At 44.1% G+C, this 16,206-nt stretch overlaps 1 protein-coding gene across 1 annotated transcript in view; it reads right to left on the bottom strand.

Annotated features, from left to right (window-relative positions):
* The window catches only part of NAF1 (nuclear assembly factor 1 ribonucleoprotein), a 58,169-nt gene that overhangs the window by 27,448 nt on the left and 14,515 nt on the right, over nucleotides 1–16,206 (bottom strand). Inside the window, 1 exon segment of the mRNA XM_074993108.1 lies at nucleotides 14,904–14,997. Coding sequence (XP_074849209.1) covers nucleotides 14,904–14,997 — 94 coding nt within the window.

Below are 16,206 nucleotides of genomic sequence, written 5' to 3'. Positions count from 1 at the left end.
TCAGTGAACTATAGACTTGTCAGCCTTACCTCCATCCCTGGGAAAATAATGGAGGGAATCCTCAAGGAATCTCTTTTGGAGCACCTGGAAGAGGGGAAGCGATCAAAAGTAGCCAACATGAATTCACCAGGGGCAAGTCCTGCCAGACCAACTTGATTAGTTTCTATGATGAAGTAACAAGCTCTGTGGACATGGGGAAGTCAGTGGATGTGATATACCTTGACGTCTGGAAGGCTTCTGATACAGTCTCCCACAACATTCTTGTCCATAAGTTAAGGAAATATGGATTGGATCCTTGGACTATAAGATGGATAGAAAGCTGGCTTGATGGTCAGGCCAACGGGTAGTGGTCAATGGCTCAATATCTGGATAGCAGCCTGTTTCAAGTTCGGGGCCGGTGTTATTCAACATCTTTATTAATGACCTGGATGAGGGACTGGATTGCACCCTCAGCAGGTTTGCGGATTACACAAAACTAGGGGGGAGAGGTAGATTTGTTGGAGGGTAGAGAGAGAATCCAGAGGGACCTGGATAAATTGGAGGACCAGACCAAAAGAAATCTGATGCGGTGCAATAAGGAGGAGAAGTGTAGAGTCCTGCACCTGGGGCGGAAGAATCCCAAACATTGTTACAGGCTGGGGACTGACTAGCTGAGCAGCAGTATGATGGAAAGGGACCTAGGGGTTATGGTGGATGAAAGGCTGGATATGAGTAAACAGTGTGCCCTTGTAGCCAAGAAGGCTAATGGCATACTAGGGTGCATTAGATCGAGCAGATCTAGAGAAGTAGTTATTCCTCTATTCGACACTGGTGAGGCCACATCTGGAATAGTGTGTCCAGTTTTGGGCCCCCCAGTATAAAAAGGATGTGGATTTGCTGGAGCAGGTTCAGCGAAGGGCAACAAAAATGATTAAGGGTCTAGAGCACAAGACCTGAGGATAGGCTGAGGGATTTGGGCTTGTTTAGCTTACAGAAGAGAAGACTTAGAGGTGATTTAATAGCAGCCTTCAACTTCCTGAAGGGGAGCTCTAAAAAGGAGGGTGAAAAACTCTCTCAGTGGTGTCAGATAGCAAAACAAGGAGTAACGGTCTGAAGTTGAAGAGGGAGAGGTGTAGGTTAGATATTAGGAAAAACTACTTCACCAGGCAGGTGATGAAGCACTGGAATGCGTTGCCTAGAGAGGTGGTGGATTCTCCATCCCTTGAGGTTTTCAAGTCCCGGCTGGACAAGGTCCTGGCTGGGATGACTTAACAGGGGTTGATCCTGCTTGAAGCAGCAGGCTGGACTAGATGACCTCCTGAGGTCCCTTCCAGCCCTGTGATTCTGTATTAACTTTGTATGCTTTATATCATGTACTAGTAGCAAGGGCTTCAGAACAGTCACTTGTTATGAGGCTGAACAAAGCCGTTAAACTCAGGATGACTAGCTGTGAAAAGCACTGTTTTATCCCCAGTGAAATGGATGGTTGCCAGAGCATTTGTGGAAGTGAAGCCATGCAGCAATCAAATATTAGAAACTTCCTGCATGGGAGAGAAATCACAGGGGCTGACTGTAGGAAAGTAGTGCTCTCAAGACACAGTTGCTGGGCTATGCCAAACTGCTGGTGATGGGAAATTCTCTTTCACATTCATTTTTTGTTATAAGCATTATCATTTGATAAAGTACTGGGGATACATCTGCATTTTGTTTCTACAGTACACCATACACAGTACACCACAGTTTAATATGTGTATTTATTCGTTCATTTTAAAATAACTTTTTCCTGCTTTTTTAAAAGGTCACCCCAATATCCTACAGCATAGTGAACCTACTTTCTAGCAAAGTATTCAACTGGTCAGAAGGGAAGATCAGACGTGCTTAAAACTATGGCAGAATCATAACTTCTGTTATGTTGCTATAAATATTGAAATTTTACTACTGCCACACAATGCTGCTGTTATCGCTAATTGTAAAGCGATTAGATTCCTGACAGAGCTATAATATTCCATAACTCATGGGAGCTCACCAGCTTGGTATAATTGGACAGTCACTGAGTGGTAGCTTTTAAAAACCCACGGATAGTGGTAATCTGTTACAGAATATTTATGACACTGTTACCTTGGACTATTCATTGAACATACCATAAGGTACTCTTAATGTTCCTGAAAACCATTACCTTATACTAAGGTGTTTAGCCTATGCAGAGAGTAATACCAGAAACAAGCATTCTTAAAGATATAATGACCTCAAAATGCACGAAGGAACTTTTGTTTCTAAGAATTTGAATCAGATCACCTAAAGCCTATAATTAACACAATTATATAAAAACTAGAATAAATGAGGGGAAAATCTTCCCTGAAAATGGAATTATAACATTTCCTTTAAGTGGTTATTTAGAATGGTAGGACGCTAGCCCCTGTAGGGGAGACCCATGTAGACAAGACAGGCTCTCTCAAATATTCATACATTATAAAGTTTGCTACAAAGTTATAACAGGTATTTAAGGAATTCTATTGTGAATGCATAGTTCGGTAGATAGGAAATTAATCTACTGGATTCTTTAGCTTAGTTTTTTAATTTTTTTTTTTGTATCTTCACCTTCGAGAACTCTGAAGTTTATTTCTTTTCTAGTCTCTAAGAGAGAACTGTTTCCCAGGGTTTTTTTTTTATTTTTGCTGCATCATTGCATATAAAATTTAAGGTTTGTTCCTTTATCCTAGCAGAAGTTAGGCTGTGTCTGCACTGGACATAGCAGTCAACGGCTGATATGCGATTTTAGCTACACCAACTGTGTAGCTGAAAATCAACTTTTCAGCTAGCGACTTCCGTGGCTGTCTTCACAGAAGACGACTGACAGGAGCGCTTTTCCTGTAGACTTTCTTTAATCCTCACAGCTCACAAGGAGTTACGGGATTGGTGTTGACTCCAGAAAGCGCCATTTCATGCATGCATGTAACGGAGCCCTAGCAGATTGACCCTGAGTGAGTCGATCTTCCCCAGTAATGTAGATGTAGCCTGAGTGTTCATAGTTTCTGGCCTACAGAACCTCATGGGGCTTTTTGTACATAACATTCTGGAATACTAAATCAGACAAATTCAGCTGTCCCCTCTTCAGGCAGCATAATGCAATTAAGCAAGCTCATTGCCCCCTCATCATTAGTGTGGGCTTGATCACTTCATTACTGTGCAACACTTCACTAAACACATCTAACCATCAGCATTTTAGGTAATCTTATTAGCAAGAGATTCGAAACAGTGAAATGTCCTAGCAGGGTAACACGTTACGACTCCTAAAAACTAGCGGGTTTGTGACAGAGTGACTTACCAAATCTGCAAAGATGTGATCATAAGTAAGACTACCCTCTTCCTCAATCTGTGGGGAAGTACCTTAGGTCTACCCTTAGCTCTCTCAAATAGCCAAAGTAAACAGTAAATGAACATACTGAAAGTCTGTTTAGTTCAAGCTCACAGAGGTGAAGACACCTTTTAAAAAACACATATGCCTTTTCACATCATGGTAAACTACACCCAACTCTCCACATACTCTGCAGCAAAACCATCTGAAGTCCTCTGGCACTGTGACACAGCCTGCCAGAAGTTCTCCAGAGCTTTAACGACATTTTTGGATGGAGATATTACTGTACTTTTTTCATAGTAGTTGCGTATTCAAACTGTTATGTATTGTAATATTAAAAATTAGTTTGTTTCATAACTGTCAATTTTTGGTAATATTATGGTCTGTGTGTGTGATTCCATCTACTGACCCACATTATCCTACTAAATACAGATTGCCATGGAGTGGGGAGAAGATGAATGGAGACTCTAGAAGAGACAACAAGATTCTCAAATAACTGAACATTAATCGTTAAACACCCGGGATGACAAAGCAGGCTAATAATGTAAATAGCGCAGTTACAACAAGAAATAAAGGAATGAGACATCAGGTGGGCTCACCTAGGCTATGTCTACACTACAGAGATCTTTCAAAAGAAGTTCTTCTGGACGATCTCTTCCAAAAGAGCTTCCTTCAGAAGAGAGCATCCACACACACAAAAAAGGAATCAAAAGAGTGATCTGATCTTTCGAAAGAGTGTGTCCATATAGCCCCTGCTCTTTCGAAAGAAAAGGCCAGGGATCGGGGGAAAAAGATCAAGCCCCACGAGGACTGCTCTTTCAGGAAAAAAATGGAGCATCAACACACATTTTCTTTCAAAAGAGGATGCTCTTCCCAAAATTGGAAAGGAAGAGTGATTTCCAAAGGAGTGCTGCATTCTTTTGCTTTACTTTCGAGAGCGAGCGAGCGAGCGTGGGTAGACACACCACTGGATCTTTCGAAAGAGCCCCCATCTTTCCAAAACTCTTTTGTTAGTGTAGACACAGCTGATATACGTCTATACAGACATAAGCCCAGGGCTAAGTGGACTCGAGTCAGCTTACTCAAGTCTAGTAACCTTATCAAATACTTCCTAGCACTCTGCCCCAAATGAAATGTAGCTGCTCTAGCTCTAGGACCATGGTGCCTTGTGGGAGAATTTTACTGTTCACTCTGCAAGCTACCAGAAATTTGAACTGTCCACCAACACACCCTGCTGAGCTGTCACTTTGCGGAACCAGCAACATGGAAGTTCCTTTTGATGAACTTCTCTTGCTTACGCTTTCACTTCTGCATCAGGAAACTAGCAGAGCATTTGTGAGGCAGGTAGCCCTTTCAGTGGTATTTTCCCCCCATCACAGAGTTGCAGTGATAGATGCCACAATTGGCAACTGATACCATCCTATACAGACTGCCACTTCTGGCACAGAGTCACAGACACAGACTGATTGGACTTCAACATCATGCATACCTAGGATGACCAGCAGGTCCAGAACTTCTGCATGAAAAAAGCCAAAGTTATTGAGCTTTGTGAGTATCTCGTCCCACACTCCAGCACGAAGACACACCTCTGAAGCCACCTTTGCTAATTCAAGAGTGAGTTGCTGTAACCATCAGGAAGCTGGATTACCATACGGCCATGGGCCGTACCAGAGCACTTGTGGAAGAGAAGTGCAGCAATTAGGTGAGAGAAAACGGAGAGGCTGTCTGTAGGAAAGTACAGCTCTACAGACTAGATGCAGGTCTATGCCAAACTGCTGATGGTGGGAAAGTCTCCCATGTTTCTTTTAAGTTCTTTTTCAATTATAAGCATTATCCTTTGAAGACAGTACTGTGGATAAGCCAGTCTTGGGTGGGGGGGTGGACAATCAATCAATGGTTGGTGAAGTAGCAGTGGAGCTTTCTGAGCAATCAGGCAAGAGGTTACCCTCCTGAGATGGGCACTAAAGATATTCCTGAAGAATATCACTAACTTTGAGAAAACAGGGTTTCCTAACTAGGCCAGGGCTACTGAGGGGGACTCACATGCCCACAGTTTGTCCTCCAGGAACACAAAAGGCACTACTCCATTGTTATGCAGGCACTAGTGGACCACAAAGGCATTTTTATGACTGTCAGTGTGGGCTGCACACGAAAAGTTCACAATGCCAGAGTTTTCCACACCTCAGTAACAGACTGAAAGTGATCGTACCATGGTGTGGGGGGAGGCAGAATGAGCACATGTTCTTTCAGTCAGTATGGACAGGAGTTGCTGAATCAGTTCTCTGTCAAAAACCAACCTCCTCCCTTAGCTGTTTTTCTTGTTCCAAGAACATTTTTGCAAGTGCCTGCTCCATCACTGAAAGCCTGTCTTCCGTCTGGGCAGCCTTGGCCTTTTCTTCTCCTTTTCAGCACGCCAGCCTATCACCTCTTTTCTTCAGATACTTAATCAGCTGATTTATCCTCTCAAAAACATCCACTATAACATCATTGTGTAAACACTTCATTTTGGAATGGTACATCAAGATAGTTGAGCCAGGAATTGAGCTCCTAAAACAGCAGACAACATAGTTTGAGAGTCCTGAAATAGGACAAAAAAAATGGAAGGTTACTAACTAACCTAGTTATGACTGTGGAATCTGAAGGACATAAAATGTAACACTTCTAAAACGAACCAACAAATATTGTGTTGAGGACACATTAGTCCTCATACAGTGTCCAAAGACTGCAATTATATCAAGGCTGAGACAACTACATCGTTTTAAACTAATACTGTCATAACTAAATTCCATAGTCAGAGGACAGAAAGGGGCACAGTGTCTTTGCTGAAAAGGGTTTTTCTTGTCATTTCAGGCCTTTTGTATTTTGCAAGACAACTGCTCTTGTGGCGCTCTAATGTTATTTTAAGATGCCAGACAGAGACCTGCAAGGGTTACAGTTCAAGCATTCAAACATATAGGCTATGTCTACGCTTATGAAAAAGTTCAAAATGGCCATGCTAATAGGAATAGGGGGATTTTGATGCTGATAGGAATAAGAGGCTTTTGAAGTTTGCAGGGTCCTTTTGAAAAGGACCCTCGTGTAGATAAGCTGTGCATGAACAAAACAGCACTTTCGAAGTGCCACAGCTGGCAGCATGCTAATGAGGTGCTGAATATTCATTTCGGTGCCTCATTAGTATTCTTTGATTTGGCCATTGGCATGGCCATTTCGAAGTTTTTTGTAAGCGTAGATATGGCCATAGTGACTGAACAGCATATCTGTAAGAGAAGTGGACTGATCATCTATACAGAAAGGCTTGGAAAAAATGCTTCTTTCCCCACGATGTGTATAGCTATCTGGAGTTTCTGCTTCAGGAAAAGACGCAGCTATTAGCAGCCAGGATTGCTAATTCCTGAAGGAATTAGCACAATGCTGTTAGCTCACTTACAGTTTAACCTGCTGCGTGCAAAAACACTGACATCTGCAACTTCACTCTACCCCACACCTGGCACAGTTGGGGGTCAAGGGGAATGACACTGCACTTATACTTTGAAGCTATGAATTTGTGACATGCAGACTGCATAACTATCTAACTGAAATGGACTTGATTTGGAAATACTCCCCAAAGAGATTCACGATTCACAAGTGGCTCAACAGACCCAAGAGGAGTGATTAGAGTGGAAAGGTCCTTACTGCTGAAAGGAAAACAAAATGGCTGTAGCAAATATGTTAATTAAAATAACCTTTTCAGCTGTTTATTAACATTTCAAAGTCAAGTCACCATTCAGAACTCCACTGGCAAGAAAAAGGAGAAAGACACCCAGGCACTTTTAGACAACCAACTATTAGTAGCTAAATGCTGTAGCTGGGCTTACCATTTTTGAATTACTTCTTAAAACAGACATCTCTCCTGCTACTGTAATAAACTTCACGTGTGAATCACACAAGTACTGGGCTCTGGGATAGCTTCTGTCTCCACCAGATCCTCTGCAGGCTTGTCAGTGAGCTGTTCCTTGGAAAGGGTGAGATGGTAGAAAGCAAACAGTTCTTCCAAGTGTAGCTGAGAATTTGTTATTCAGCCTCATCCAGAGCATACTCTGGAATGGATTTCATCAAAAAGTCGATTCAAACTTGTCACTTGGCGTCAAGGCAGGCTCCCATCAGTCCCCATGCTGCATTCAGGGGCTAACAAGGAGCATCCCTGCTGAGCAGGTCATGAAGCACAGTTGGCTCTATTCTGGGTGAAGAGTCCAAAACCCACACTTCATAAAACAGGCATAGTGCTGGTGAGTTACCTGAATGCAATCCTTGGGGTCTTCCATTACTCACTCTACAGCCTCAAACTCCCTGCACTGATCAACTGTCCAAACAAAAAAAAAAAGGCAAAGCTGCCAGGTTTTTAGATATCTCCTTGCATGCATAGCCTTAGCTTGCCCTTCTCTGCAGCCTACAATTTTGATGGTTTCACACCAGAGATTCACCAACATCAGAATGTGCTCTCATGACAATGAAGCAGTTTGCTCTGCAGAAAGCTTGATCAGTTCACACTCCAATGCAAATCCAGGAGACTGACAAGCGGAAAAGAACACCTAAAGAGGGTCTGAGCTGCTGCTGTTCACAAAATGGAGGTAGCTTTTGTTTTCAGATTGTTCTCTGAACCAAGTCCCTTGTCCTATGCAGTCAGGGAACACTTCTGGCTAACTCTCAGAACCTCAGTCAACCAAAGTTGCATCTACACTGCAAAGCAGTAGGACTCTGATCACCCCCCACTCCCTCCCCTTTGTTCTGGTTGACTTGAGTTCAGACCCTCCAGCCCTGCATAGACCCGAGACCCTGGATCCAAACGCTGGGTCAATGCATCTGCAGTGTATATGAAAGAGTAAGATTTGAGCCCAGGCTCAAGCATGGTCCTACACTGCAATGTGGACATAGCCAGACAGAGATATTGGAAGAAAGCACAGAAGTCCATATGGAATCTTCGGACCATTTCTCTTATCAGTGTGGACTCCGACTTCGGCATAGGTGAGCAAATTAAAACTAAGATCTACCATATGTTCTATCCTGATGGCTAATAAATACCATCTCATTCTGAAAAGGCTACTTTGCTGCAGATACTTTGGACTTGCTTTTCAGAGTCACAAAAGAAGCCGAACAAAAAAGCAGTAAAGTAGCACTTTGAAGACCAACAAAAAAATTTGAGGTGAGCTTCAATGAAAGCTTTTTTTTCTTAAGGCTACAAGTGGATTGCAGGTGGGTATAGCTATAGGCATAGGTTTTCTATGCATCTGTGCCCCTCAGAACAGCACGTTAATATTTCTGGGGGGTGGAGCGCAATCTTATATTTTCTGCACCATGTTTCCAGGCAGGCCTGATTTTTTTATGGCTTCCATAGTAGCACACCTTGCCACACCAGGCAACCAGACAGCAATTGGATGTCATGGCACCACACAGCATTTTGGCAAGCTTTCCAAGCTTGTGCTCCCACAGGATGAGCAGCTCTCCTTTGTCAATATCTCTTAGTTTTAAGAGGATGTCGTCTTCTTTGGCAACCTAAAGCAGCGCAGGAATTTGGATTGGATTTTTTTGCAATGCTTTTGCCCTTACATTTCTCTAGAGTGCAGTGCTGCACTATGTGGCTGACGGGCACTTCATCACCCACCCTCACCACAGATGTCACTCTCTCCAGGCCTCCTCCTTTCCTCTCCCTTGCCCTCCCCCGCACCTACCCCCAGCATTTCCTTTCACTGTACGGGAATCCCTCACAACCCAGCTGTCCCTACAAGCTGGAATTAAACCCTTCCCCCTCACCACTTGGCTGCCTGGCTCTGCATACCCTGCTACTGCAAACTGGAATGTGCTGCACAGGTGGTTTTGCCCTTCTTTACATAGCCTTTTTTCCTCTTATGAGGGGTGCTCCGGTGACTGCCAACCTGACAGACGACTAGAAAGTTCCCCTCTTCCCCCGGCATTTCTTTCCATTTTACATGGATCCCTCTACACAGAGCTGTCCATGCAGCTGGAATGGAGCCCTTTCCCCCTCATGACCCAGCTACCTGGCTCTGCAGGCCTTGCTCCTTGTGGAGGATTGCTCCAGAAACATCTGAATTTTTTTCTTCCCCTGCTCCACAACACCGGAAGGCTTTCCCTTCTTCGGGCCCACTCCCTTCTCCCCAGAAAGCAGGCAGTAGCTTACCATGTACACAACAAAACATTCTGGATAAATGGTAGATTATGGCTTGAATCCCATCCTTAATAAGCCTTAAGGGGCCTTGCAAAGAGGGCTCAAAGCACAGGCACCCTTCTTTAGGAAGCTACATTTGATCTTAGCCCTAAAAAGTCTGAGAATTTAACCCTTCCTCCACATCCATTCTTCCTGCAACTTAACTGTATCCCACCAAGCCAAAGCATTCTTTCTGTGTAAGACACAGTCTGATTTCTTGGTTCACACTTGGTGGAGAGCACAAATCAGTTTGGTGAGTGGGGGCTGGCTGTTATTGCATTGTAACCATGTGCATGGCAGTGTCCCTGACTGCTATTGCCTCTATGTGGTTATCGGTTAATGGCCATGTAGGCAGCTCTGAATAAGCCCCGCTCGTAGCCTCAGCCTCTAAATTCCAGGTGTTCAGGAAATTTTCCCACCTGGATTCACAAACGTCATGCAAAATACACACTGCAAATCAGAAGGAACATTAGTTTCACAAAGGTCCAACCAGACCAATAGGCATCTGAACCTTGCTTTTAAACATCCAAAGGTGCATTCCACCAATATTCTGCACTTGCTGAGTTTGACTGACATTTTCCTTCCTGCAGCCCAGGGCTCCTGTGTAGGGTTTCATAAGGCAAGGGAGCAGAGCATAAGCAGGGTTGCCCAATATTACTATTGACATCTCCATGTCCCAATTTTGATTTTCCAGTCTGGGGAAAAGTGTCTCATCAAGGAGCTTTCTGTACAGACCAGAATTTCTGAAGATGCACCCATTATGAACCTTCTCCAACCATCCCACATTGATGTCAGTAAAACAACCTCTGTGATCTACCAATGCCTGCAAAACCACGCAGAAGTACCTCTTTCTGCTTATGTGCTCAGAGGCCAGGTGGGCCAGGGACCATGATAGGGATGTGCATGCCATCTATTGCCCCACCAGAGTTAAGAAATCCCTGGGTAGCAAAGCTATCCACTATGCCCTGTACATCTTCCATGGTCATGGTCTTTCCCGGGAGACATCAAGAGATTGCACTGGCTTCCCAAATCACAAAGGCCCCCACTGCAGATCTGCCCACCTCAAATTTATTTGCCACTCCCCGGTAACTGTCAGGCATTGTGAACTTCTACAGAGCAACTGTCACTAGCTTCTGAACTGTTAACCATTCTTGTGTTGCTGCACTTCCGGTCAGGAGCCAGCAAATCACAAAGTTCCATAAAAGTGGACTTGCACATGCAAAAGTTCTGCACCCACTGTTGGACATCCGAGGACTCCATAATGATGTGGTCCCACCAGTATGTGCTGGTATCAAGTCTAAAACCACCGCTCCACTGTCAGCAATGCATGCTGGCTGCCGTGAACTTGAGTCATTGGACTGAAGTTGAAAGATTTCCTCTTCAAAACCTTCATCATCCTCATCCTCAACCATGATCGCACTTTTTAATTGCCAGAATTATGTGATATTCCAGGAAGCTGCTGTAATGGTATGTGCAATGAGTTGAAGCATTTGGGTATCCATGCTTGTGCTAGTACTGTGACAGAGAAAAATGGTGTGATCTCCCATTAGTTTCTGCATGGTTACTGAGTGCTCCGATTTCTGGGACAGTGCTTTGATTCTGGGATAATGACAAACACCCACAAGCAATAGGGCTAAGGCATTGTGGGATAGGTACCCACTATGCATTGTTCATGTAGTTGAAGTTGGATAAGGCAATGGTTACATGGAAACTCAACACAGAGAAATGATGGGTCAAATTTCCAGAAGGTTTGTAGACATTTAAATTCCAATTCATAACAACAAGATTAAAAATTGAATCCATTAAAAGTCAAATTTATCTTGTAGTGTAGACATAACCAAAGTACTACTCCGAGGAGACTGTTAGAGATCAGGGAATAACACAGACATTTTAAACCTGTTACAAATATATTTAACTTTTCAGCGAGAGACTTTTGCACAGAATGTTACATTGCAGACTATACAAAACTGGAGGTTTTGTCAGTGTGAAGGCGACAGTACAGACCTTATCAGAGGGGCAGCCATGTTACTCTATCTGCCATACCCACAACCATTTCAGACAATTTATACTTTAAAAATAGGTATCAGCATGACCCCATCGTAAACCAACACGTGCATGGATGACTTAGAATAGCACTTCCACAGCTCTTGTCCCCAAGAACCCCTCCTCTACTGTGCTACACTGATCTCATCATCTGCACCCACAGGACAGAAGCATTTGAAGAATTCAACTGAGATTTCAACAATTTCTGTCCCATCAACCTCAGCCTGCACCAGTTCACACAAGAGATCCACTTCCTGGACACTACAGTGCAAATAAGCGATGTCACAAACACCACCACATGCTGGTAACCTACTGACCATATATTTACCTACATGCCTCCACCTTTTATCCAGAACACAATCACACAATCCATTGTCTGCAGCCAAGCCCCATGAGGCAACTAAATTTGCTCCAGTCAAACACGTACAGTACCCCTATCAAGCATTCTTAAAAATACAAAATCCATCTAGGGAAGAAATAAATAAAACAAACCAGACTGACAGAGCCAGGCAGGTACTGAGAAGTCACCTACTGCAGGACAGACAAGCAAGAAAGCAAACAAGAGAAGGAAAAATCCCATCATTACCTGCAACTCCCAACTAAAACCTCTCCAGCACATCAAGGATCTACAACCCACCTAAATGATAATCCCTTACTCTCACAGACCTTGGTAGGCAGGCCAGTCCTCACTTACAGACAGCTCCTCAACTTGAAAGACACCAACAACTACACAGCCCACACAAACCACCTCAGGAACCAACAGAGACTAGCAAATAGTGGCAAGCTCATTTTAGTATTCTCACCTTCTTAACTGCTGGGAATGGGCCACATCCACCCTGACTGAACTAGCCTTCTTAGCACCGGTCCCCTTCACAGTACGTTAACACACCCATCTTTGCATGTGTACATATCCCTACCAACTGAAGTTTGTGCTTCTAGCATCTGACTAAGTGGACTCCAGACCACAAAAATGTATGACCAGATATGTTAGTCTTTAACATACCAGTATCAGAGAGGTCGCTGAGTTAGTCTGTATCTTCAAAGACAACAAGTCGTCCTGTGGCCCCTTACAGGCTAACAGATAATTTTGGAGCATAAGCTTTCATGGGCAAAGACCCGCTTCATCAGATGCGGCATACCATACCAGGAACTCCTTGTTATATTTGCTGAAACAGACTGACACTCTACCCTGTGAAAAACTCATGAGAGACTATGACTATCATGCTATACACTGTACAGGTTGTACCCTCCTTACCTGGCATGCTCAGGATCTGACAGCTCCCAAGCAAGAGAATTTCATGGATAAAGGAAAGTGCAGGGCTTTGCTCAGGCACCAGCCCTAACTCACAAGGGCTGACACAGAGCTCCAGCCAGCCCCTCTCCCTGCCATTCCCCCTACAGAGCAAGTGGGGGTACCAACTCTGGCCCACAGCAGCCTTCAGGCTCCCACTGCTGTGGGGATTGTGGCGGCTCCAGCTCCTGGCCCTGAGCTGCCGGAGGGCTCTGGTTCCCAGCCCTGTGGAAGCAACCTGTCCCCGCTGCTGCAGGGCAAATAAGGCTCAGGCTTTTGCTCCGTGCTATTACAGGGCAGGCAGGGGCTCCAACCCCAGGCTCCTGCTGCTCGGGGGCTCTAGTTCCCAACCCGCAGAAGCCTCCTGCCCCCAGCCATGAGGCAGGCAGGGGCTCTGGCTCCCAGCCTGCCCGAGGCTCCTGCATCTGCCAGCACCCGTGGTCATTCCGGACAACAGATGTTGCCAGATGAAAGAGTATCAGATTTGAAAGGTGCAACCTGTACAAACAGCCACGTTTAATCTACACAAAAAATAAATTACATTGTTTTACTTAAATCAGTTTCTAAACAGATAGATTAAAGTTGTTCAAGTCCCTACTGCGAATGCTCTTAAACCAACAGAGCATAGGGTCAGAGAGAAAAACCATTCCCAAAAGGATTAAATGGGAGGTGAACCAAGTACAAAGAACTGACCTGCAAACTCCTCAAAGCTGGTCAGTCACAGGGATGAGAATCTAGGGCTCCCGATTCCAATTCTTTACACCATAGTAACTTGCATAAATTATGTGAAATACTAATGGCTGTAAGGGATAAACAAATTGTCTCACACTGCTATTATAATGTTTCACTGGACGTAATTTACTTGCATTCACACCTGTCCGCAGAGGTCCCATTGCCTGAATTTTGCCTTTCGCAGCCATTGGGAGCTGAGGAGAAGTGATGTTACGTGCTACTGACATATTTCATGAGATCTAAATTTGAGACCCATGAGGACCTGAAATCTATGCCTGTATCTATGCTTGTGTATGTCTATTTTACTTTACAATCCTATCTGGGCTCACCCTGCAAGATGCATTTCTGCACTTCAGTCACAGCTTACGCTACACCTGCAGGCACTGGCAACCAGTACATGGAAGATGATGCCCCGAACAAAGCAAATTAAAAAACAAGAAGTGAAAAAGAAATAGTCCAAGCACTGTGAAGAAACACAAGGTTGTTCTATCACCATGCTCTGAAGGGGAGGAGAAGAAAGCATTCTGGCCTGCATTGTTATACAGCAGTGGTTCCCAAACTTTTCGGCATCACGGCCCCCTTCTGATTTTTGAGAAACCCTCATGCCCGCTTACCTTTTTACCATCATTCAACCCCCTTTTAACAAAAAAAACCCTCAATTTGTAATTCAAAATAAAACACAAAAGCTTGATATAAGCAGACAGAGGCAGAAAAACAACCCACTGTGAGAGAGGAAGGAAGGAACCTCATTATCTTGATGTCACTCGCACACACAGGATAAACCATGTAACTTACCCATCCAGTAACCAGGAGAGACATTTAGCACATTTATCTGCTCCGTACAACAGTTTCTATTCAATGCCTGTCATCTTTTCCCTAACATTCTGCAAGTACACAATGTTAAAGGAAATGGAGGACATCCTTAAGAAATGTGATGTTGTAGCAACACTATTCCCAAAATACAGCAAAAACCCTGGTTATCCAAAGTAATTGGGACCAACCAATAGTCGGATAACGGAAAGTGTCAGAAAAACTGGGGTGGAGAAGAAAAGAAAGGGAGACACTAGGCCAGAAGAACTGGGGGCTGGCTGCCAGCTCCCGGCTGCCACGAAGCTAAGGGAAGATTATCCTACCCCTGGTTATCCAACACCCCATTTTATCCTACATTGCCCCAGGGTGGTGTCATATAAAAACAGAATGTTGGCTACCCAGAGGTCAGATAATTGGGGTTTTACTATACTGACAATATATTTATATATATTAGTTACGTATTTTCATTTTAAGAAAATTTGTATCTTGCTTACCCAACTGCTCAATAATGCTTGAAACTGTCCCAAAGGGCTTCAGCTCAACATCCTCAGGCAGAACTATTGTCAAATCTTCAACAGGAGTTAGTTTCTGTTTAACAGAAAGTAATTAATTTTCAAAATACAACACTGTGGTTAGACATACCTTGCTATCCATTAAGGAGATTTTCAACATTTCACTTTTGCAATTCAAGAAAAAAAAGTTGACTACATTTCTAATATTAATTCACCCTAATGAATAGTATTCAAAGTTGTTCAAATTAAAGAGGTGAAATTACATTTGGGGAAGGTTATTTTAATGGACTTTTTACAAAACTGTATGCCCAGAGAACAATGGAGAATGGCCTTGGAGGTGGCTGCAAATAAGCCCTTCTCACAGCATCAGCCTCTGCACTCCAGGCTGTCATGAAATTCTCCCATCTGTATTCACAAAAGGTTATGCAAAATGCAGCACACGACAACCATGGTGGGGAACACTAGTTTCAGAATGGTCCTAACAGGTCAACAAGTACTTGAACCTCTCTTTTAAAAGGCCAAAGGTGCATTCCACCACTCGCTGCATCTGAAGTTGAAGTATTCCTTGCTGCAGTATTCCTGTGTGCATCTTCAGAAGGCAACGAATCCAAGGGTAAGCAGGGTCACCCAGGCATCTTCACATTGCCAATCTTGATTTTCCATTCTGGGAAAAAAAAGTCTCATCCAGGAGCTTTCTGTACAGACCAGAATTGCTGAAGATACATGCATCGTAAACCTTCCCCGACCATCCCACATTAATGTCACTGATACGACCTTTGTGATCTACCAGTGCCTCCAACACCATTGAGAAGTATCCTTTTCTGTTTACCTACTCAGGCCAGGTGGTCTGCAGCCACGATGGGGATGTGCATGCTATCTATTGCTCCACCACAGTCAGGAAACCCCATGGCACAAAAGCCTTCCATTATGGCCTGTACATTTCTCAGGGTCATGGTCTTCCTCAGGAAGCACTGAGGGATTACACTGCACCACCACAGCCCCCACTGTAGATTGCCCACCTCAAATTGATTTGCCACTGACTAGTAACTGCCGGGTGTTGCAAACGTTCATAGGCCGTGTCTACGCTAGCCCCAAACTTCAAAATGGCCATGCAAATGGCCATTTCGAAGTTTACTAATGAAGCGCTGAAATGCTTCATTAGTAAACCCATGAGCTGATGGGAATAAGGGGACTTCGAAGTAGGCGGGGTCCTTTTGAAAAGGAGCCCCATCGGGACGAGGCGCGCGGCGGCGTGGTGCGTCAATTTCGAAGTGCCGCGGCCGCC

The sequence above is a fragment of the Carettochelys insculpta genome, chromosome 4, assembly GCF_033958435.1.
Source record: "Carettochelys insculpta isolate YL-2023 chromosome 4, ASM3395843v1, whole genome shotgun sequence".
Classification (NCBI taxonomy): Eukaryota; Metazoa; Chordata; order Testudines; family Carettochelyidae; genus Carettochelys; species Carettochelys insculpta.
Note: the sequence above shows the minus strand (reverse complement) of the source record. Positions and strands in the feature narration are given on the sequence as shown.